Source organism: Takifugu rubripes, chromosome 5 (genome assembly GCF_901000725.2).
Source record: "Takifugu rubripes chromosome 5, fTakRub1.2, whole genome shotgun sequence".
NCBI lineage: Eukaryota > Metazoa > Chordata > Actinopteri > Tetraodontiformes > Tetraodontidae > Takifugu > Takifugu rubripes.
Window position 1 is genome coordinate 10,420,836 of NC_042289.1, and position 22,834 is coordinate 10,443,669.

At 45.1% G+C, this 22,834-nt stretch overlaps 1 protein-coding gene and 1 long non-coding RNA gene across 11 annotated transcripts; both read right to left on the reverse strand.

Annotated features, from left to right (window-relative positions):
- Positions 1–89: 89 nt before the first annotated feature.
- Positions 90–15,262, reverse strand: elavl3 (ELAV like neuron-specific RNA binding protein 3). 10 transcript variants are annotated; one of them, XM_029835951.1, is made up of 7 exons: positions 14,784–15,262; positions 8,905–9,124; positions 8,712–8,815; positions 6,756–6,909; positions 6,440–6,671; positions 5,960–5,998; positions 90–5,177 (listed from the first exon to the last, which is right to left on the reverse strand). In XM_029835951.1, the coding sequence occupies exons 1-7, from the start codon at positions 14,790–14,792 to the stop codon at positions 4,829–4,831; spliced, it is 1,107 nt and encodes a 368-aa protein (XP_029691811.1). In that variant the 5' UTR covers positions 14,793–15,262; the 3' UTR covers positions 90–4,828. The 10 variants fall into 10 exon arrangements, with proteins under 10 accessions (XP_029691811.1, XP_029691814.1, XP_029691812.1 ...); XM_029835954.1 differs by having other exon boundaries at positions 90–5,156; positions 14,784–15,261; XM_029835952.1 differs by having other exon boundaries at positions 8,905–9,121; positions 14,784–15,257.
- A 3,290-nt stretch (positions 15,263–18,552) lies between these two features.
- Positions 18,553–19,372, reverse strand: LOC115249895 (uncharacterized). Its single transcript, XR_003888514.1, has 2 exons — positions 18,857–19,372; positions 18,553–18,778 (listed from the first exon to the last, which is right to left on the reverse strand). It is a non-coding gene; the product is annotated as an uncharacterized lncRNA (long non-coding RNA).
- Between the last annotated feature and the right edge of the window lie 3,462 nt (positions 19,373–22,834).

Sequence of the window (22,834 nt, forward strand, 5' to 3'; positions counted from 1 at the left end):
GTTTTAAAATCCCCAAATGAAAGATTTACTGTCAACAAGCGGAACCCAAAAAAATCAGTCTTTCAATATTTGTAACTTTTATTTTTTTCTGGCATGTAAAGTACAAATAATTAAACAATTCCATGAAAAAGTCTTCAAGCGTCTTCAGCTGAAATCCCAGTTATAAATATCCTAGACTAAACTGAAAGGTTTAGTTGTTTTGTTTTGTTTGTTCCCATTGATCAATTTCGACGTTATTCATTTGGTCGCGTTTGGACGTGTGAGATTTTGTGTTCCTCCCGCTGACGCCGTGGCCAGCGGGGCCATTTTGATCGTTTTTCAACTTTGATTTGTTCTACCGTTCCAGGAAAATGTAAGAAAAACATCACTAAGTTACTGCGTCCCCTCTTCTAAATAAATAGACACAAAATACAGTTGGTTGAGAAACAGAAGGACCACTCACTCCTTCACTACCCCAGAGACCAACAAGAAGACCTTCCTGCAGCTTTCCTGAGCTCGTTCGTGGGTTTCCAAAAGCATCTTTGCTCATAGAATATCTTTGTTTCACTGATACAGATGATCTCACGACTCTTGCAGAATCTAAACTCTTAATTTCTTTTTAAACGCATGAGCTCATCACGGCCGACAGGAAAGTTTCTTGTGGGCGTATCACAACCCGGGACGTCCTGCTGCAGGGGCCGTCCCGTGTCCCAGAGGTCCTCCGAGCGGTTGGAAAAACAAGACTGTGATTAGATTAAATAATTAAAACTTTTCATTTAACAAGACAAACAGAACACAGGCAGTAAAGGCATAACATCTAGCACACAGCATGTATGTTTATACACTTCAATTAGTTAAATATAGCAGTGCATTCTTTGACTATGGAGAACGTTTCCAAATCGTACTTCTAAAGCTGTTTTTACTATTTGTCCCCCTTTTTAAGAAACAAAATGGTGTAACCACAATTTTGGCAAACTTAAAAATCTTTTAAACTTGCAAATATAATGAAATAAACCATAAATATACACAAAACATACTTTATACGAGGCAATAATAATAATAATCATAATAAATAGTTTTTAAGTTAACAATAAGTTAAAACTACAAGCTTAAAGTCGCCCAAATAATACAAGTTTGTTGGCGCTATTTTGAATTTTTTTCTGTTTAAATTATTTTATGTTGCAACAAAAGCTACTACAGACTTTTACAAACACAACTTGAACACAGTTTGATTGAAATAAAAATCTAACTAAGTCTAAAATCTGCATACACTGTAAAAACTGCAACTAATTAAATAATGGAAGAAAAACAAACTATACCCAATCAATGCAACCGAACATAACCTTTGACCCATGTGTGTTCTCTATGGCAACATCAACAACACACATACGCTTAGTAAACAAGTGAGTCTTGATATGTAAATGAACTCAATAAATTACAGGAAGTAAAAAAAAAAAAGATATTTGAAATCGACATGGGCTAAAACTGACGATATATTAGACAGCATTCCTCTCAGGTTCGTTGAGCGTTGATCTGTTAGGCTGAATATGCACTTCGTTTGCGTTCGCACGGTCAGAGCGCAAATTCGGGGCTGCGGGAGTGATGGGAAATTTACAAATCAGAGCTCTCGTTCGCTTGTCCGATTCTCCGAATCTGCTCGTTTTAGTGTTTTTCGTGTGAACTTTTGCTCCTTTCGCTTCTCTGCAAACCGTTTCAGTGTGACGTTTAGCTTCTTTTTTAAAAAATATATATCATTTGTTCTCAGTCAATATAAAAACAAAGCACATTGCACTAAGTCTTCCATAGGAAAGTTTTTTTGTCTTTTTTAAAATGATTATTGTTGCTCAAGCAGTGTAGTACTGTTTCCTGCCATGGTCCTCGTCTCTCTACTGTAGATGTAGGCCTCTGTGTATGAAAGGTCGTTTCAGGCTGGGGTTTTTGGCTTGTGGGTCGACTGCACTACGCTCCGGCCTCTGCCCTGCGGGGCCGCTTGCTGCGGCTGATTCCTAACGTCTGCCTACAAGGCTGCCTCCTGCGGATCCCTTAGAAAAGAGCTAGATTATCCCTCCGTACGGTGGGACGTACAAGCAGCGCCGCACTCGTACGTCAACGGTGCAACGCTTTTCACTGTTAATGGATTCGATTGGTCACGAGACAAAGAGGGTGATAAACATGTGGTTGGGGGGGGAGAAGGTCACACGTGTCCGTTTTTCTGATTATGTATTTCTGATATGACTTTTCGCCGTTTAGAGGAAGCGCTTCCACGCCGCTGGGATTTTAGAATGTGGCGAGTTTTACGAATGCAAACTGATGTGGTCAACTTAGATATGTGAAAGTGAGGGTAGCTGAAACTGCGGAGGGGCGGACTCTTCGCAAATAACGGAGACTTCTTCTTTCTTAATTTGCAGCCGTTTGGGTTTGTGGGCTGAGCAGTGAAGCAGGGGGGGTCACTGCGTCCTTGTCTGGGACTCTCGGGTCAAAGATCGCGGCCACACCGCGCCTTCGCTGTAGCGACACTGAAACACACTTCAGCCTCGGCACCGTTTAGATGTCAGACTGCACTTTTTACACTAAATTTGGTCTGTCTTTGTTGTTGTTGAGTTAGTTTTATATGTCTTGATGTGGATTAATGGGTAAGTTGAGATGAGATGCAACGTTCCTTCGCCCCCTCCCCGAAATCCCCACCCGTACACCGCATGCTTATTCTGGCTCTGCAAAGATCAGAGGGTTTAAAATAAAGCCATGCGATGTCCCAATTTTCCAAGCTTTAAGAATCTGTAAAAATTCAGCACAAGGTCTTGTTCCTTTGTATGTATAAAAATAGATTTATCTCTAATGCAATCCTTTCAAAGAGATCGTCCTCTTTGGCTAACACAGCGTCATTTAGAAAAGCAAAAGCAAAAATGTTTTGAATATACTTGACCTTATTTATTCTACGATCATGTGCAAATGCCTCGATCTTGAAAGACATTAGCTCTCCCCACGGTAGATCTGACTGTCTCCTCTGTGGCAGACGTGTCAGCGAGACGGGTTGGCCTTAATGTTTTATCAAAGGTGCCATAAATGATTTCCATCGCAGTCGGGTTCGGGGATATTTTAAGAAATGCTATTTTTGTGGTACTGCCAACGAGATCTGAAGCAAAGATTTGCATTAAAAGAAAAAACGGAGGTATAATTATGACGCTTGCCGACGGCGTGCAGTCGTCTTTTGAGAGGGCAGGAGTTCAAAGTTTCTGGGAAGCTCTTTAAGAGAATAGAGGGGGGGGGGTTAAATAAAACCAAGGAGCATTTGGCAAAGCTGGAGGAGACGGTAATCTTCTTCCTCCTCAAAGCATCGGTGATAAATTTGAGAAGATGGTTTCTCGCACGAGGGACTTTGACTTTTAAATTTTCAGTCATTTTGAACTGCGGTCCTCCTAATCTGCTCTCTGCATATTTTTTACTCTGCTTTCATTTATATTCTGTCTGTGCATAAGAGCGAAGAATAAAACTGGCGTGTTTGAGTATTTTTTTTTGTTTTTTTGGCTCCTTTTTTGGCGGGTTCTCTGGATCGCTGTGCCGTCTGCGGCCTGCGCTGTCATCAGATTTTAAACTTTTATGCTCAACACTGTGATTCCTTTGTCTTTCCATGTCTATCTATTCTTTTTTAAAACCCTTCTGACATCAGACAGACTTTCAGTTTAAGGCATATCACACTAAATCTCGACAAAGCAGTGCTGCGTAAAATATCCCCTGGGAAGTGTAATTACATTAAAGTGGTGCAAAAATAAAATAATTTTAATAAAACAACACCGGAATATTCCTTTGATGTGGCTGTGTTACGGCGAAACTGATCCTCCCTCCCCTCGTCGTCACTTAACGCTGTCGCCATGGCGCCAGGCACGGCCACGACGCCCAAAGGTCACGGACAGGCTGCTTGTGAGATTTGGAGCAACCTTTTTCTTGTTGTTGTTGTTTGTGTTTGCGGATTCAAATTCCAAAACTGCTTTTCCTGTGAGATAAATGTGAACTTTTGCATCGTTCGGTGTGAGTCTGTGAGAGACAGAAAGGCTCTGGACTCTACGGATAACCTAAATCTTGATGGGCGTGAGCTAACGCGCTCACACAGGCTAGAGGAACTGCCTTTACGCTAGGCACCACGCAATGCAGGTCAGGAAACAGTAGTCAAAGTTTCTAGAAAATGCTTACATATTCGGCTATCATAACCACCTTAAATATTGAATATATAGTTATATTTTAATAGACGTATATAAGAGAACACTGTTTTTTAATTTTATTTTCTTTGATCTAAAAAAAATCGCTGATTCAAAATGCCCAAGTGTAAAAAAAGTGACCGCGTCCTCTCCGGCAAGATCGTGGGAGAGATGGTGGGATAAGAGTTTTGGGAGAATTGCACATTATTCGTTTAAATTTTTTTGATCGTTTCGCTCATGGGTTGTCACTATTTGCCTGAATTCAATCAAAGCGCTCTTCAGTTCACATTCTCTGTCACATTCGTTAGACTGTCTCCTAAATAGATAGCTCTCGCCCCCACCCAACCAACCGGCTACGCACGCCTTCGTATTCAATCCAGGCAAATATCGGGAAGGACTAGCGTGTGGTGTAAAGAGAAAAGAAAACTCCACTGGTGTGTTTGTTGGACTCTGACTTTCGTATTCTCGCGCGTATGGATATGTTCGCTCGTGTGTGCGTGTGTCTTGCGTGTCTGCATGTCTGTCTTTGTGATAATAAATTATGAATTTGCGTGAGTTTCAGAGAGAGACTCAGTCCAGGCCCATGAGTGATGGCGCAGGGAGATCAGGTCGCCCTCCCCGCAAAGTCGAAGGAGCTGGTTCCAGCAGCCTCTCTCTTAGGCTTTGTGCTGCTTGCTGGTCTTGAAGGAGACCTGCAGCACGCGGTCGCCCAGGCGGTAGCCGTTGAGACTGGCGATAGCCATGGCCGCTTCGTCATAGTTGGTCATGGTGACAAAGCCGAAGCCCTTACATTTGTTAGTGGTGAAGTCGCGGATGACCTTGACGTTGGTGACGGCGCCGAAGGGCCCGAAGAGCTGCCACAGGACGCTCTCGTCCGCCTCGGGGGAGAGGTTGTAGACAAAGATGCACCAGCCGGCGCCGGTTGGACCGGTGAGGTTGACCCCGGCCAGGCTGGTCATGCTGTCGATGGTAATGGGCGAGAATCTGGGGAAGAGAGTGGGAGAGCTACCATGGGTGTCATTCTGCAGTTCATCACAGCATCCAGTGCTCTAAACTGTCTTATGGGTGCGTTTCTCAGTCACAGGAACAAAGCGTGTCGTCAGGTATGGAGCCAGGAGACCCCCCACCTCCATCCCCTCTGCTGTACAGTCATGTGGGGGCCCCACAGTGGCTCCAAACTACCTGCTTTCGTACAAAATGCCACTGCGTACGTACCCTGAGACACAGACACCCACACAATGTACATATTTTCTCATTTTCTCTGCTGGCCGAAGCCTCTGGAAGAATTAAAAAACATGAATCACAATGTTCAATGAAAAAAAAAAGAAAAGAAACCACAGTCTCAAACGAAACACAGAAACCTAGAGAGGGATGAAAAGCAACTCTGGAGTCAAATTAATACACAAACTGGAGCAAACAGAGGAGACGCAAACGGAATCTGGTATGTCCATGCTGGTGAAAAAAAGGGGACATTAAAGCAACTGAAACTGGTAATGTTAGTTCCTAAATAAATACGTAGAACTTAGTTCTATTAATTGAACCAAAAGAACATAAAAGGTTAAACAAAGCCTTGCCAGAATACCCTGCTGTTAGTAGGCCGCACTATTGCCTGTTGCACTTCCAGATAAGATTTTGTTTACTGGGCTGCTTCTGCGATAAATGGGGTAAATAGGGCCTTTTATTGCCACGATTTCTGATTTTAGAAGTCAGCAGGCGGTATTCCAGGCACTTTGTTTGAGGTTTTGTTTTGGCATGGATGCTTTTGAAAGTACACCTTTGGCATTTACCTCTTGACTCCGTAGCTGGCGTTTAGTAAATTGTCGAGTCTGCAACGCAAGAGGGAGAGTGAAGGGGATGCAAGAGTTAGTGAGGAGTTCTACAAGGAGGGAGGGGGGCTTTCAGTCAACATGTTGCTCCTTCACCAGCCGGCCTCCAGAGGGCATCTTTCACTGCACTGCAGCCCTAAATCCTCAGCGAAGGTGTGGATGGAGGGATTTTTAAAAAAAATACAGAATCTAAAGAGGTTTAGGAGGTTCCATTATGATTTTAGCACATGGGAAACATCAGAGAAAGCTGAGCGGAGGTCCACTTTCCGGCAAATTTGGAGCTTTCCAACTGAAATTGGACAGTAGTTTGCGTCTTGTTGCCAAGCGACCCCGACATGAGTGCCTGTAATGTTTGTCATTGCCAAGCGATTGCGGAATCTTCCGTCCGCTGGCGGATTTCCTTTCCTCCAGGTTTTAAAGGGGACGACAAAGGTTCAGTACCTGAAACGCTGAGTCTGGTGGTGCAGAGGTCCCGTGTAGCGCCGCGCCGCCGTCTGGTACAGCTGAGTTAGTAAGGCCTGGCCCGTCTTCTGACTGGGGTTGTTGGCGAACTTGACGGTGATGGGCTCAGCGGCGCCCAGAGGCTTCTGTCCGTTCAGACCTTTGATGGCCTCCTCTGCTTCGTTTCTCTTATCAAACCGGATGAAGCCCACTCCTCGAGATATGCCTGCATCAGTTGGGGGAAAAAACAAAACAACTTTACTTTTTCCCACCTTCCAGATTTTTCCTCACTCTTGAGAAGCGAAAAGCCCTGTACCTGTAACCTGGTCCACAAGGATTCGGGACGTGATGATGCGGCCGTACTGGGAGAAGAGCTGTTCCATGTCCTTCTGGCTCATGGTTTTTGGAAGTCCGCTCACGTAAAGGTTGGCGTCACGGATAGAAGCCGAGCTTGGCCGAGCATATGATACCTGCGAGAGGCAATGAAATCAATCACGAGGGCTTTGGTATCAAACCGGGAGCTGTCACAGAAGCAGAACATGTCACGTAGATGAACAGGAACTGGGTCGTCGCCATTTGCTGGTTTCACTGATTTCGTTATCTCCCGGAAATCGCAGCACTGCGCGGCTCAGATAACAGAGGAGACAAACATCCCCCCGCTGTCTGTCGACCTAATCATCGTCGCCACGCTCGCACCGCGACGACGGCAACCGTCACCCAGGCTGATATCAGCCATCGGCTATTGGGCCCAGAAATCTGCTTCATTTTGAGCTGAAAGCCGCCAGCCTCGGTGGGTGATTTTCCCCAACTTCACATGTGACTTCATTAGCATTCGACCATTTCTGAACTGTTTGTGCTTTTTTGTTTTTATTCCTCCGTGGGTTTTATTTTTTTTCCCACTCTCGGTCTGCTTTTTCAGACTTCTGCATCTCCTGCTGCAGACGATCCGACTGGCTTGTGTGTTTTTGGGGACGGCGTGTGTGAAAGACAGAACAGTTTGATGGATTGCTGATATGCTGTGGTGGGTTTTTTTTGTGTGCGACAGAAAGACAGAGCGAGTGCTGTCTGAGATAGGCTGAGCCTGCCCTCCCTGTCCTGCCTTCCTTTGTTTCTATTCCCTGGGGGGAAAACAGCCTCACTGGCAAACAACTAGAGATGCAAGCGCATCACAAGACCTGCAGGGTCCTTGACAACTTCCAAACAAACCCTTCTCAAGACACACACTCGCCGCAGCTCACATGATCGCCTTTGTCTCTCGCAAATGTGCTTGTGAACACATGAGAGTGAGACGTTGAGAGACCAAAACATGCTTGTGGATTCTAATGGACAAGACTGAGTGAATACAGGTGCTCTGATTTTCTCCATCAGAACGAAGCACCAGCGTCTATTGTGCACACAGACGAGCGTGCGAGCAGGAGGCCTGTGTGCTGCGGTGATTAGGGTCTTCTGGACACGTCGGGGGGAGTGGTTGTGTTCGGGGAGCAGAGGCTGCCCTATAATTAACCCTCTCCCTGTCGCTCCCAGAGTACAGATGGTGCCTGGAGCCCATATGGCCTCTAATCCTGTCATTGGCATTCTGCCCCCCCCCCCCCCTCCTGACTGAACCTCCCAAAATCACCAATCAAAGAGTATGCTATTGAGCAACGGGGATGACCATCTCAGGAAATAACTGCGCAGTTTTTTTAATTGTTCCCAAACGTCACACAGGTTTCTTCGTGCGGTTAAGTTTAATCAGCCACCGGCCCAGAGAATTAACGTCTCTCTCCGCCGACGGCTGCCGGAAGATCAGCTGCTCTGCGTACAGATTTGATTTCTCTCAAGCTTTGATTTGCTTTGATCAGGTTTGGGCTGGGGAAGGAAGTAGCCCTTAATAACAAACCCCCGCTCTCCTTCATCTGATTTTGGGACAAAGACGCCCCCTAATTAGGCCCGATTGGAGGCAGATGGGGTAACCTGGACTGACCCTTGTGCATCACAGTCAGGCTCCCTAATTGCATTTCCATCACAATAACCTCTGCGTGCTGCCCGCCTCTTGCCTTCTGACCTCCACTCTCCGTTTCTTTTCAAGCCGTTCTTCCCCCTCTTTGTTCTAGCCCCTGCTCCCTTCTGCCACTTCCTCCCTGCTTTAGCCTCCCCTCCCGCTGCTACGGCTGCCACCACCTCTCCACCAACAGCCCCCAAACACACACACACACAGCAAAATCACAACTTCTTTTATATTTGGTCACCATGTCTGAAGGCAGATTGATGTAAGGTCGCAACATTGGCTCACCTTGATTGTTTTAGTCTGCAGTTTGAGACCGTTTAGTGTGTTGATAGCTTTATCGGCGTCATTTGGATCCACGTAGTTTACAAAGCCGTATCCCAAACTCTGACCTGAAACACAGGGAGGGCCACGATGGGGGTCAGTGGCTCTCAGACCTGCTGGGACTGGTGATATTAATATACAGTCTAGCTTGTCGTACCTGTTATCTTGTCTCTGACTAGCTTGCACGACTCGATCTCGCCGATGCTACCGAACAAACTTTTGAACTCCTCCTGGGTCATGTTCTGAGGCAGGTAGTTGACGATCAGGTTGGTTTTACTATCATCTGTGGAGCCATTGGTGCTGATGACTGGACCATTAGGCAAACTGGTTCCGCTTGGACCGTTGGACACCTGGGTTTCCATGGTGCTGATTATCTGCTGAGGAAGAGGGTGGAGTTAGATCCATAATTCATAGAGGGACACAAAAGGGCAAACTGGTGATCAGGCTGTGCCGATGAGATAATGTTTAAGCTTCAATGCGGGAATTAGAATTTTAAACACACGTTTGGTCCACTTTGTCACTGTCGGGTAGAAAAGGCAGGGCTCAGCAATGCCCTAATGGAGGCAGAGACGTGGGTGTAATTTTTCATCTCCCTCCCCCTCTCCAACATCTCCCCCCATCTCTGCCCATGTCTCACTCCCTGCCTCTGGTCCTGCAGATGTCACAGTCCCTTTTCCTTATTTCTCCCCTCCCCCAGTGCTCTTCCAGGGTCAAACACCATTACATCATTACACAGGGATGGATAATAGCGATGGTGGTGTGTGAGCCCAGAGAGGGGCTCGAGCTGGGTGGGGTCGGGGTCGGCAGGGGTCGATCTGGCAGACAAAAGGGAAAGTGACAACACTGGATGGATTTTGTGCTCCAATAAATGAGGAATATCTGGTTTTGATAGTAACTTGTTCCTCTGATTCTGTCATCTTCTGTCTTACTTTCCTTTCTTTTTGTTACAGGGAGGGCGTGAGTTAGTGCACGGTGTCATGTTTGTGTCTCCTCTGTTGCTCCAGAGCACTTCTTTAATTTAATCTGCGGGGGATTCTCAAGGAACAGATGTGTGGTCAGAAACTTTCCAGCTCTCCTTTGTGTTTTCCTCCCGTCATTAAATAAACAGCTCATTTGAAGAATTGTTACAATATAAAAAATATATGCAGAGTTTTGTATTTTGGTGCACTTTAATCGTCTAATTTTACTGTCAAACATCGGTTTTATTACTTTGCACCTGTTTCCTGTGCTTCCAGTCACGTTACAGGATATAATTCTGCCCGGCGGGCCTTTCGGGATTTTAGATAAAGTATCTATTTTAATGCGCACGCTTGTAGAGTCAAATGTTACAAAGATTCAAGAACTTTCAGGTGTCTCTCTTGTGAGCATCATAGCTGATTTGACTTTCTCCTCAAAAGTTCTCAGTGTTTTTTGAAGACGTCCAAATCTACAAATGCATTTCATAACAAAACGTGTTTAAAAAGGGATTATAATACTCTTTCTGTTCACCTGGTTATTAGCATGTGTAATTCTTATTCTGCTCCCCATGTGAACCATTCTATTCTTCTTCTTTGGCAACACATTCCCTCTCGTCTATTGTCTGTGGCTGTTTGTCTGAGACCTGCTCCACTTCCTCGTCTCTTTGTACCTTTCTGCCTCGCTTTGAGCCTCACCTTCACTCACGTTGCCCAGGTAACGGCCCCTCAAAGACTGCATTGTTTCAAATGGCTGAATGGCTTTCTTACTTAAAGCTCTGTGCGAGTGTGTGTTTGTGTCTGTGTCTATTAGGAGCACACATACAGGTCAGACATCTTCCCTGTGTGCCTGCCGAAGCACTCGGCATCCGTACTTTCAACTGGAAATGACAGGAGGAGGGAAAAGGAGCCCAGTGACAGAGTTAAGGCTGTCTAAAAATAAAATACTTTAGACATCTGCACACAAAGGCGGTGTAACATCGATAGCAATCACGGTGACTCACACATCCAAGGCTAAAACGCCTGCTGACTGTTTCCATGTTTCCGAGCATTAACCCGCGTCGACAAAGAGACGGCAGCAAGCTGCTGTGCTGCGTTCAATGCAGTGCAAACACAGGACGTTACTGTAAATGTAATCTAAATGTATAGAAATATGAGAGGGGGCTAACTATGACTAGAGCGCTTGCAAGGATATAATATATCAGGGCAAAATTTGACTTGCCAACTGAGATAACCCCAGCATGACAGAACACATCCCCGCCGAACAGTGTGAAGTTATATAATTCACAGAGCCAGGGAGTTATGGGCTGGGCACTGAAATTGGCTGACACAAGCAGCAGCACAGATTAGGATTTTCATGCAGAAATAGAGGGAAGCGGCGTGCTTTTGTGTTTGAAGATAAAACAATTCTGGGTTTCATCTTTAGGCCCATCATTTTTGCTACACGAGCCAGGAAAAATTTACAAAAATCTACAGTTTGACTGGCAGTAACCCAATTTCTAGGCAAGAAAAGCATGAATAATCCCACTTCAACCAATTTAAATACATGCAGTCGATTTTGTAGCGTAACATTTCCCCTTTCTTTTTAAACTAATCTCTGTATCAAAGTGGAAATAATGACATGCGGCTCTTATTTTAAGTCAAAGATCCCAGTTGTTGGAGTAGCACTATGTGTCCCACACTGCTTTTTTCTATTTCGGGCTTCTGTGAGATATCCCTTAATATTTAATGTACTGCATCAGCATCGCCCACACACGGTCCCAGACTTGCACGCAAACACGAGCCCAGCCTCCACTCCGAAACACATGAACCCAGAGTTGCACGCAAACCGAAGCCCTGCCTCCACTGCCAAGCAAACGCACCACCTACACCGTACACAATCAAATTACAAAACATAGGACTGAATGTATATGCTGTCTGGGATCCCTGTCCTCTGATGCCTATAAACAGCTCTGCCAATTCATTTCCGCTCCAAATGCAACACAGCACTGGAGGCTTTTGTCCAGAAAAAGAAAAAAAAAATCCGGATGGAGTTTTGAATTTTGCCCTCATAGCACATATTTCCACTAGCATTACCAATGCCTTTGCCTGCAACCATCTCTGTCAGATTATTTTAAGGTAAACGTTCGACAGTGATGGACACAATGAGTTCTCCTCCAGTACATGCTCTCTGCTGTGCGCATCATAAAGATTTTTATTCTGGAAGGCTTTAATCAAAACAGACTGCGTAGCCGAAGTGTAAATGAGCCTCCTAAATAACACAGATTACAGGATTATCTCAAACAAAGGGCATTAGCCTCACTCTCTGCAGCTTAGGGGATCATGGTGGCAGCTGTAAAACAACAGGACGACAGGAGTCACAGTTCAGCACCGAGGCTCCGTCCCTCGCCCTCTGCAGACTGGAATAAAAGATCTCTGAAAGAGATTTCAGCTCTCGGAGTGTGAGCTGCTTTGATAAGATGGAAGCAGACAGCGTCAGAGGCTCTCCAAGACAAATCTGTCCCGCAAGCCCCTGAAGCACGCGGGGCGCTATCCAGCGTGCTGGAAAAGGGAGTGGTCTCGTTTCAGGCCACGGCGGTCCGTGAACGCAGCACGGAACAGCATTTTTTTTTTTTTAAATTCCTTTTCATAAAAATGTATTTTGTTGACCTCCTAAACATTCATTCAGTAAAGAACAGAATCGCACACGGTTAAATATGACGCGTCCGTGATGTAGAAAAAGATTCCCCTGCTTTTATCTTTATTTATTTTATTTTTTTAAATGAACAAATCGACTAATTTATTTTTAAAAGACAGGACTTGTGAGCTGTGCAGGCATTCATGAACCGGGGCGCCTTTTTGCTGAATAAACGTATTGAGACGACCAAACAAAAGAGCCACCCGTTCCTCCTCTTCTCCCTCGCAGAGGCTATGGCAGCACTATGAATATTAATGTAAACAGTGGCGCTTTGTGTCGTGGCCAGGAGCTGCAGGACTCTCCGGGAACAATGACTGGTACAGATGCCAGCCACAAGTCAAAACGCCACGATTGCTCGGAATAAAATGCACCAATCTGACAACTACTTGATCATTCGACTGTTTAGAAGATTAAACTCATTTTCACGGGTTTAATCTCAACGGACCTGCTGTTGGATGAAATAACAATTTTCCTTACCCTTGCGCACATTTCTCCAATCATTTTTTACATTTAAGTCTAAACAAATAAATGTATTTCAATATATTATCTTAAAGCATCGCAGTTAAATCGAGCTTCTCTCAACAGGCTGCATATTTGTTGCTGATAATCAGACTAAAGTCATTGGCAGCAGCTGCTTACGTAACGTAATTATATTTAACGCCTCATCTAAGTTATGCACGGACCTTTATTTGGCAACTATTCTAAAGCAAAACAGTGTATTTGTGGTTTTTTGCAAACTGTTATTTTCTTACTGGAGACTATATGAGCCATGCACTATTTAACCAGAAGAACATGTTTAATTTTAATTATGTTTGGACGCTGCATTTTTAATTTGGCGTCAGACTGTTTAGACTGGTTTACACGGGCCTCGGCTGCCCTTGTCCTTGAATCGTGTGAGTGCATTGGATAGGTTATCTGACTCAACCATTTATTTTCTTGGCACTGCGGTACAGGCATTGAGGACTGCAGACCTTGTGGAGGAGACCCGCATCCTCGGTGCGTCCTGTCAAGGCCGCCATGCACAATAGATAGCCGTTAACAAAGAGGGGCGAAAATTGCCCTCGGATACGTGTCAATATACGTGGTTTGAGTGATGAATCGACGACGCAGCTTTGCCTTTAGTTTCAGAACAACGTTCACAAAAAATATCTTAATGTGCACGGACAGCAACGTCACGCTAGGTTCCCCTTAATGTGTTAAATCGTCACCCTTATTGACCCCGAAATTGCAGGGGGATCTGGGACTTTGTCAGCTGCAGACACACGTTTCACATTTTAATTCTTAGGCTTTAAATTTAAATTCAAAGAGTGTTTTGAGCCTATAGTTTCAGGTGGATGCGCGGACGGTTTATTTCCGCTGTCTTTAACTTCATGTAAATAAACCTGCTCTTAATTGATTTATTGTCAGCCTTGTAGCTGTCAGCAGGTGACGCTGGGTAGACCTTTTTCAGGTCCGGGGCCGTCGTTTGGCGCTCCGGTCCAGCAGAGACACGCCCAAATCCGGCCGTCTGCTCAAAGCAAAGCTAATTTATCAGCGCTCATGCCGCCTCCTTTCATCCCAATGCGCCGTGCAGGTATGGCCATCTTATATTTATAGGAAATGCACCTAAAATGGAAGATGTCCGTGCGTGTCCTGACTGTCACGGCCTCAGAGATTTCCAGCCCATTTACTCAGTTGCATCGCAGCGCCAACCCTGAGGAATTTGGACTTTGTCTGATTCAATGCAAACCGATGGATGCGTAATTTTCCTCCTCCCCCTCCCTCTCCTAGAGTGACTCGACCCTTTTTTTTTCTTTTGCCATGTTGGATGGGCCCTCAGCCTCCAAGGCATCGTGTTTTGTCTCAGATCTCCGTCTTCAGCATCCTTGTGCTCTAAGAAAGAGTATCCTCCCCCCACCGTGCGGAGCGCCTCGTCCCCTTCCTGCCTCTCCATCTTTGTAATCCTGCGGAATTTCTACACCTTCGCGCCCGCAGCGTTCGTTAAATAGTGTAAAAGCCGCAACGTTTAGTCGCCGCGGCTGCGATACAAAAACATTGAAGCGGCGTTAACAAAGATGGCAGCATAAAGACTTTTACTACTGCTGCTGATGACTCTGCGGGAGCACAAGCAGCATGGCGCATCACTCAGCCCGAGATTGCTTCTATCGATCTCGTAATCTTATTATAATGATATATGGGTGCATACTGGGGAGTAACAGGACAGCGCAACTCCTGTCTGGTCACTGTCACAGACAACCATAGAAATATATCCTACTTTCCACTATAGGATGCATTAGTTCTGACTGAATTCCATTTTAGACGTACGAGATACGTTTGAACATTCAACACAAAGGCACCGAGGTTGAATCTACACACGCTGCTACGAGGTCATCTTCATAAATATTGGAGAAAAAGAGTAATACGTACAGTAACCATTCTTGACGTACAATCAAAGAAATCTAGGTCCTTCTTGCACTGGTCTTGAAGCTGGAGGCAGAGTGCTGTGTGTGCTCTTCGGCCTTTATATTACACAGCCCCTATTTGCTGTCAGAAGTCCAAATTAAAAGAAAAAAAAAGAAAAAAAGGAAAAAATACAATCTTCACCCAGGGATCTCAGCCCTCTGCGATTGTAGGTGTCCTCTATAGGATGAAAAAGAGGAGAAAGGGGTTTTCTACTGGAAGATGAAGAGGGAGCGCGTTCTCTTCGAGTGGCGTGGGCGAAGGTTCAGAAAAAAGAGAAGCAGTGATCCTCGGCAGGGTGTGTCCAGGGGAGGGTGTTCTGGTTCTGCTGTTTTTATGTGTAATTCCCTGCTCCTCTCACAGTCTCCTTCTGTGCCTCTGCTGCAATGTTCTTCTTTTATGCATCCTCCTGGCTGGCAGAGCACGCTGCTGATTGGCTAATTGTGCAGGGAGGGTACTACATGGCAGCCATTGCAATGTGTTCCTCTCCCATTATCCTCTTCGGGAGAAATCACCAAGAGTCCCCCCACCCATCCTCCTTCTTTTTTCCATCCCTGTCCTTCCATCCTTTTACCTCATTGCCCTTTTCTTCTTGCCCCCCCCCCCCCCCCGCAAACACACACGCGTGCGCGCACACACACAGAGTGCAGTGAATAGAGCTCCACCTGCACTTTCAGAACAGATGGGTGCAGTAGAAGGCAGCAGACTTGGTTCTCTCGCTCCCCACACTTTCTCGCTCACTTTTTCCCTTTCTTTCCTACCACTCACCGGGTCAGAACCAAGGCTAACAATTTTACTTTTCCCCACCTTTGTCCCTGCAGATAATAGGGAGAGGGTGTCAACTGAGAGACTGTCCACATGTTTAGTCGGAAATTATGGGGGGGGGGTTAAAAAAAAAAGAGTAAATGAGCAATAATTGTCCATGAAGCATGGCTAGGAACCACAATTCAACTAATGGCAGGGTGATTTCTGGACCTCTTGCGTGCAAAGCAGATGGCTAGTTGCAGAGTCAGGTGCAGACATGTGAATAACAAATTAGATGCCCAGTGAATTATTTCATGCACATTTATTGAACAGTTGGACAAGAAAAAAAAAGAAAAAGTTCTCATGCAGCCCCGATTAGCTTGTCCAGAGTCACCTCTTGATTTTTCCAGACAAAGGCTTCTGGCGGATGGTTCTGTCTGACTTTACGAGGTCCAGATATAACCGTCCCGAAGAGTTCTCACCCCTCTGTGCCCACCTCCTGCTGCTTCCTCCTGCGTCCGACTGTGTGGTGAGTGCTCACTGAGACATGCTGTTTGGGCTCATCTATAATGCATCCCCTGCCCCGGGACATCATGTGTGACAAATGACCTATTTCTGTGCAGACCCCCATCGGGCCTTGACCTGGAGGGATGGGTGGGTGCGAGTGCAACTGTGTGTAAATCAGTGTATGTTTGTTTTTCAGTGAGTGAGTCTTTGCTGCTCACATGAGGACAAGGAGGTGGTGGAATAAGGTGGTGCTCTGTGTAATATTGATGCTTGCATTGTGTGTGTTTCTCATTTACTGACTGGACAACTGGTGCTGATGCGAGTGTTTCTGCAAAGAGAGTCTTTATTTTCTGCTTCGCTCTCCCTGGCTGACCTTGAGGAGTCCTCGGGGATCTCAGGAGTGCTGCTATGAGAGAGCAAGATGTTTGCATAATTGGAACCAACCAGTCACCTGCGATGGATGTGCAAACGTCTCCCAGTCCATCCCAAATATGACAGTTTAAAACAGGACATGCGGGTAATTAAATTCCTTCTATTGTTCATCCCAATCGCCCCCCCCCCCCCCCCTTTGTTTTCCTGTCCCTGTCCTTCAGCTCTCTTCCAGTCAGATTTTCAACATGGGCCCCGTTCTGATATTTTACATAATTGCCTTACATAAGTAGCAAGCTCGGCTCAGAGCTTGGGTGATATTAGTGCAGATGAATATTGCATGAGGAAAGCACTCGTTAAGCGTTAATAAGAGGATAGAGATGGAGCCCCACTGTCAGTCTGTCTTAACCCCGCCCCCATCTCGCTGCCGAGCAGTGAGTCAACTCAGCCCTGGATGTGTCGGAGCTTCTGAGCCAGTTTGCTTCAGAGGGAGGACGGCCGTGAGTTCGCGTGCATGTGCACGCGCGCGCGCGTGTGTGTGTGTGTGTGTGTGTGTGTGTGTGTGTGTTTCTGAATGTCTCAGAAGAGGCAGTCAGATTCGGTCATTAGGTGCTTGTGTTTTTTACGTCTTTGTTTGCCGGATAAAAGCGGCTCTTGTAACACAAAGCACCCGGGTCTGTCAACTGACTGCAGCCCCACTTACAGTTCACACTTAATGTGAATAAATAGGCTTAATTGTGCCCCCTCCCCATTAGGGCTGTGTTTATTAGCACAGCAGCTGAATCCTCCGTGTGAGTAAGAGGGCGTTTGAGGCATTATTGTACATCACAGAATCTGCGCCCTGGGTTTGCTTAAAAGGATTTTTGTTGTTCTGCTGATTATTTTTGTATTGTTTATCTTCTCCACAGAAGAGTTTATTAGGATCCTCGCTGCAATCGGCCATTTCGCACTTTAAGGAATGCAAGAGGGGCTAAACCTGAATCAGAAAAACACAGCTGAAGGCGTTTTGAGTGCCGAGTTAGTGCGTTAAAATACATTAGACTGAATCTATTATTGGCTTTTTAGAGATAATGGTAAAGTGGTATTTAACATGGAAGACTGGTTTCATCTATTTATATTTCTTGCGGGGTTACTTGGGACAAAATGCCTGTTGCCATCACCCTACAGTATGAAAGCAGTCGTGTGTGTCTGTGTCTGTGTGTGTGTGTGTGTGAGAGAGAGAGGGAGAGAGAGAGAGAGAGACTGACATTTTAGCAGTGTATCTGGGGGATGGGGAGGATGATTCAGCCTCAGGTCTGGTTACTGATGTCTCTGTTGGGCCTGGCTCTTGGCATTTCCTGGTTCTGTGGCAGCATGCAGCTATAAAGCACTCATGTTTGCAGGAAATTATCCAAAATTAAATTAGCCCCTTTTTAACGGGGCATTTGTTGATTATGGCAACTGGCCTAATTCAAGCCTTCCCAGTTTTCTTATGGTCTTCCTCCTGGGCTCATTCTTGCACTTTATCTCTGTCTCTCACCTCTCTTTCTCTCTCTGTCTTTCTTTCTCTCTGTCTGTCTGGATGTGTTGTCTCTGGCCTATTATTAGAGTAGACAGGCCAGTGGGAGGAAGTCTCTGAAGTAGGCTCTCTTGTCATCTTTTTTATTCATGGATTATATTCTATATGTTCTCTTTCCACAGTTTGCTTTAATTCTGAGGGAGCAGATATCTGTCTTTTGTTTAAACCGGTGCAGAGAGGGACATGTCTTATACCGGTGTCATTTTTGTGCCGATTTTGTGACAGGAAACATTTGCAGTGTGACTTTTTGCCAAAAACATTACTGTCCATTTGTAAGTATGTCATGGATGAATATTTATGCAGCAGGGCTATCCCCCTTTATGGGACCTTGTTTTACACAAAATCTTTTAAGATATAAAGCCGCGGTTATTAATTTTTCATTCTCTCCTGTCTGAGACGGTATCAAGGGAGAAACCTTAAATACACAAAGCTCTTAGACATTCTCTTTGTTTTCTCTCACTCCTGTTTCTGCCGCCTTTTATTTCTCTCTGACATAATGAAAAGAAAAATACGTGACAGTGTTAAAAATAACACGCAGACCTGAAAAACAACAACCAATAAGAATACATAATGTGCTTTTTATGTATATTTTGATAGTTTTTACATGCCACAAAGCAGTTTACAGTAAACAGGAAATGCACGATGTCCAATCGGAATATGATAAGGTCAGGGTTTAGCAGCTCCATTTTCTCCTCTTCCATTTTCTTTCTTTCAATCTCTTGATCTCACTCCCTCCTGTCCAGCTCTCTCCCTCGCGGCCCTCCCCCATTTCGGTAATAGGAGACTTGAAATCAATAGCACATTAGTCTGGCCGGAAACTCTTGTGGAAATTAAATATGAATGACTGAGATTGCAGCTATACCTGCTGCTGAGGGAGATGCATGATGGCTCTTGGGTGCGTGTTTTTCATCGCTTCCACCAGTAAACAGCCACGCCGTTTCGTGTCGCTCCTACTCTTCAGCTGCTCACCGAGCCACCTCGTCGTATTAGAGATCAGCCTGCGACGCAGTGGGCTTCGGTATTTTTAGACATGTCATTTTGTCCTCAGCAGAGAACACTGACCAGCCCGAATGTATAATTTGATTCGGCAAATGCGTCTTCGCACGTCACAAAGCCGCGACAGCTCGGGAGCCAAGAAGAATCAAGTGGCCACACCCATCCTCCAGCAGCCCCATCTGAATATGAAAGAGCTCTGTTATTAGCAGATTGCATCTTACTTCTTTTGCCCCCCAGTATTTCCATATGATTTCTCTTTCCTTATGCTTCCAGGTTCTCCGCTCTTCATGTTCATCCTGGAACTTTTTAGATGCAAATTTTACTTCTGGCTTTTCTTTCACTTTCATTAACTGGCTTGCTGTGTAACTACAATAAATTTTTTTTATGCGCTGCTTGACTTAAAAGCATAATTTGCCAAGCGAGAGTGTTGGCTGGTGGGAGGGAGGTAATTTGAGATAAAAAGCCACTGCTTCTGGGAATTGGTGAAGGCTTGAGTCGCAAGTAATATTACATGCATCGATGATATAGGTAGATGTATTTGCGAGCTATATTTCATCCCATCAGAGATGAAACGGTTTGTGACAGATGGAGTGATATTGTTCCCCTGCACGGCCCATGAGTGCAGCCCCTCCCGCTTTCCCTCCCTGACAGATGTAGGGGGAGGACCACGGGGCACTCCTCTTTCTTTCAATTGATTTGGGTGCTTAAACCCATTGGGAATGGTGGTGGGGTGTGATGGCGGTAATGGTGATGGGGGGTTTAGCTGCGTCCTGCTACATGGAAGCAGCGAAACGTGCTGCAGAGGACTCATAAACATATTACATGCATATATCTGCATACATTCATACATAGAAGGCTGACACGAGTGGGCTCCGTGCACTGCACTGAGAGGAGCGGGAAGGAAATATTTCCATAAATCTCGCTTAGTGAGTGACAGCGATGCAATGCCTGCTTGTGTGCCATCTAGACAGCACTGCTGTGGGTGTGCACATACATTGTGCAAAATACATTAAAGCCATGATGGATTATAGGCCGATAGACAGTGAAATCTATTTTGCCCCTCTATCTAATGTTAACTATAGTTCACAAAGCAATGCTGAGCAATGAATGCTCTTGGAGGAGATTCAAATGAAAGAGGATAAAATGCAATAAGGCTGTGGTGTCAAAGAGTGCAACACTTTAAATTATTCAGAGAATTTATGGGATTTCTGGTCTACAAAACAAGCAGTGGACATGGAAAGGGAGGAGGCTGACGCAGATGATGACACATGAAATTTCCAAATCCATCAATCCGTGTCTAGTTTGAGATGGATTACAGTTCTAACCATTTGCAAACTACTTCCAGAACCACTGTTACCTTTTCTGGGCCCATGTACATTACAGATGGGCTTAATGCAGGTGCTCAACTGGCAAAAAATTAAATTCAGTTTGCAAATTAAGTTAATTTCATCCCGTAGATGGAAGAGGAAAGAGACCATCTATGTTACTGTGAGCCCAGTTTAAAAGCCAGCAGGAACAGTGGTGCTACAGTGGTGTCATTTGCCTGAATGCAGACAACACTCCCAAGGCGGTATTGATTATTTCAACATTTTTATACATATTTTATATCAAAATATCTAGTTTCTAAGTTTCACTGTCAAACATCACAAATGAATCTGTTACCACAATGTGCCAACATTTGCTGGTTTGCACTATTTGTTGCATTTGCAGAACTTTTATTTAATTTGGGAGTGATTAACATTCAGCCACCCCCGCCCTCCCCCCCCACCCCCCTCCACTGTTGACAGAATTATCAACATTAGGGAACTTAACAGCTGTCTTGTAGCAGATGTTTGCTGTTGCTGCACCTTCCTCTCTGCCCCTGGAGGGGAAAGGTCAACACAGGGGTGCAGGGTGAAGCAGAGATTCTCTCGAAGACATTACATGTTGCTGCATTGAAAGAAACAAACAAATGAGCATCTGCCTGTCCCTCGCAATAGACACCACCAGATTAAAATTAGCATTATTGATTGCGGCATTTAGTCTGATCTAATTCCTCCATCCTACTTTGAGGGCATCTGAACTGGGAAGGTTTATACCCCGTGTTATAATTTATTCACTCATCAGTGAGAGAAATCAGGTAGTGCTTCACAAAATATATCAGTTTCTTTACTGCAGTGCACCCCCCTCCCTTTTTTTATATAAGTTATGAATCATGTTTGTTCCTTGTTAGTTAATGTTTTTAAAGTTTTCACAGCCGGTGGAGTAATATGCTGAAAGCAGGCCCTTGTAAAAAAAGCACGTGGTTAATGGTTTTAATAGGACTCCCTGTCGGGGTGAGATAGAAAGGGGATGTGCCCTGGCCAGGGGCGCGTGGCGGCGGAGCAGGTGGATGAGAGGCAGCTGAGTAGTGGGCTCCAAGGGGAGGAGGGGGGGTCTTCCATTTGGAGGACTCTTGGGGTTGACAGAAACCCTGAAAAAAGGCAACCCCATCTGGAACTGAGGTGGGGGCTCTAGTGTGAAAGAGATCTAGTGGGAGGTGTCTGACACTCTCTCTTTTGTTCTTGGCTAACACAGCAGTGGTGGTGGTAGTGTTTGGGGCTCACGCTGCCGTGGGGGCTGGGTACTCAAACAATAGTCAGCCTTCGACGAACAGAAAAGCAAAGATGCAGGCAGCAAAGGTGCAGACAGAAAGATAAAGCAGACATGGGGTCAGCTCACTATAGACACAGCACTAGCACACAGCCTGTATCCACCCATTCATTACTGGTTTGGTGTACACATTTTCACATTTATTATCAGGTCTAGAAAGCGCTAAATTTCTGATTGTAGCAATGAAACTTTAGCTTCATTTGTACTGTCGGCGGTCATGGATCAGACTGGGGCTCATTATGCTACTCTGAGAAATGCAAGGACACACAGTATATCCCTGAAATATATCTCACCTTACCTTACTTTAGGAATCATCATATCAAGTACTTTTTGTACTTCAGGTTACTCAATCAGGTGACTCTGGGTTTGGTTTGGGGAGACATAAAGAATCCCAATTATTTTTCTTTGAGACATCGGGACATTTGATGTTGTTTCTATGAACTTTTTTTTTTAAAAAAGAAAGATATTTTTAAGCTGAATCTTACAATGTTTTCTGCTTGTAGAAACAAAGCAGTGTGTTCTTACAGAGGTCAAATTTGAGGACTGAATATGAAACCATCCACAGCCTGATGGGGAGAAGCGTTTTTTCCATAAGAATCATAGTAAATCGCGCCCCCTGCTGGAGCAGTCGCGCTTTGCCTTGAGGACACGATGCGGTAGAAACAGTCCTCCAGATGCTGCTGTTTTACCGTTTGGCTCGATGATAATAATCATTTCTTCCTCCTGTCCAACCGTTAAATAGATAATAGTCATTTCATTTAATTAGACATGCTTGTCGTCCTGGAGTGGCGTTTCGCTTCGTTGGGTCTGAGTTCTCAATTGTCGCCAGGCTGCATCCTACATTTTTAAAAAGTGAAACACTAAACGACGTGCGTCACCAAACCGGTCAGGTGAGATTTCTGCATGGCCCAGATGGTTGACATCCACCTTCAACAAGTTCGCCATAGCATCACCTAAGAAGCTCCATACCGGAAATACGAAAGCCAATAACCATAACGATGGAAGTTGGCTCAATACATTCTGGGGTTTATTTTAAGTTGTTGCTTTATTTGAAACTTCGGCGAGATCTCCAAATCAACATTTCCACTCCACTTCCTCTGCGTATCCATAAATCCTTTCAGATGGGTGCATTTATTTTGAAATATACCGGATAAATGCACGCATCCAGGTTGACTTTACGTGGACGGTTCGGCTCCCGGCCGCTAGGAGGAAC

Bases quoted from the DNA above. Each gene is read 5' to 3' on its own strand.
- elavl3 (XM_029835951.1), bottom strand. The intron at 6,910-8,711 runs GTGAGCCAATGT...TGCCTCTCGCAG, and splicing joins TGCAGACTAAAACAATCAAG to GTATCATATGCTCGGCCAAG. The intron at 5,178-5,959 runs GTAAATGCCAAA...CACCCATGGTAG, and splicing joins GCCAGCTACGGAGTCAAGAG to CTCTCCCACTCTCTTCCCCA.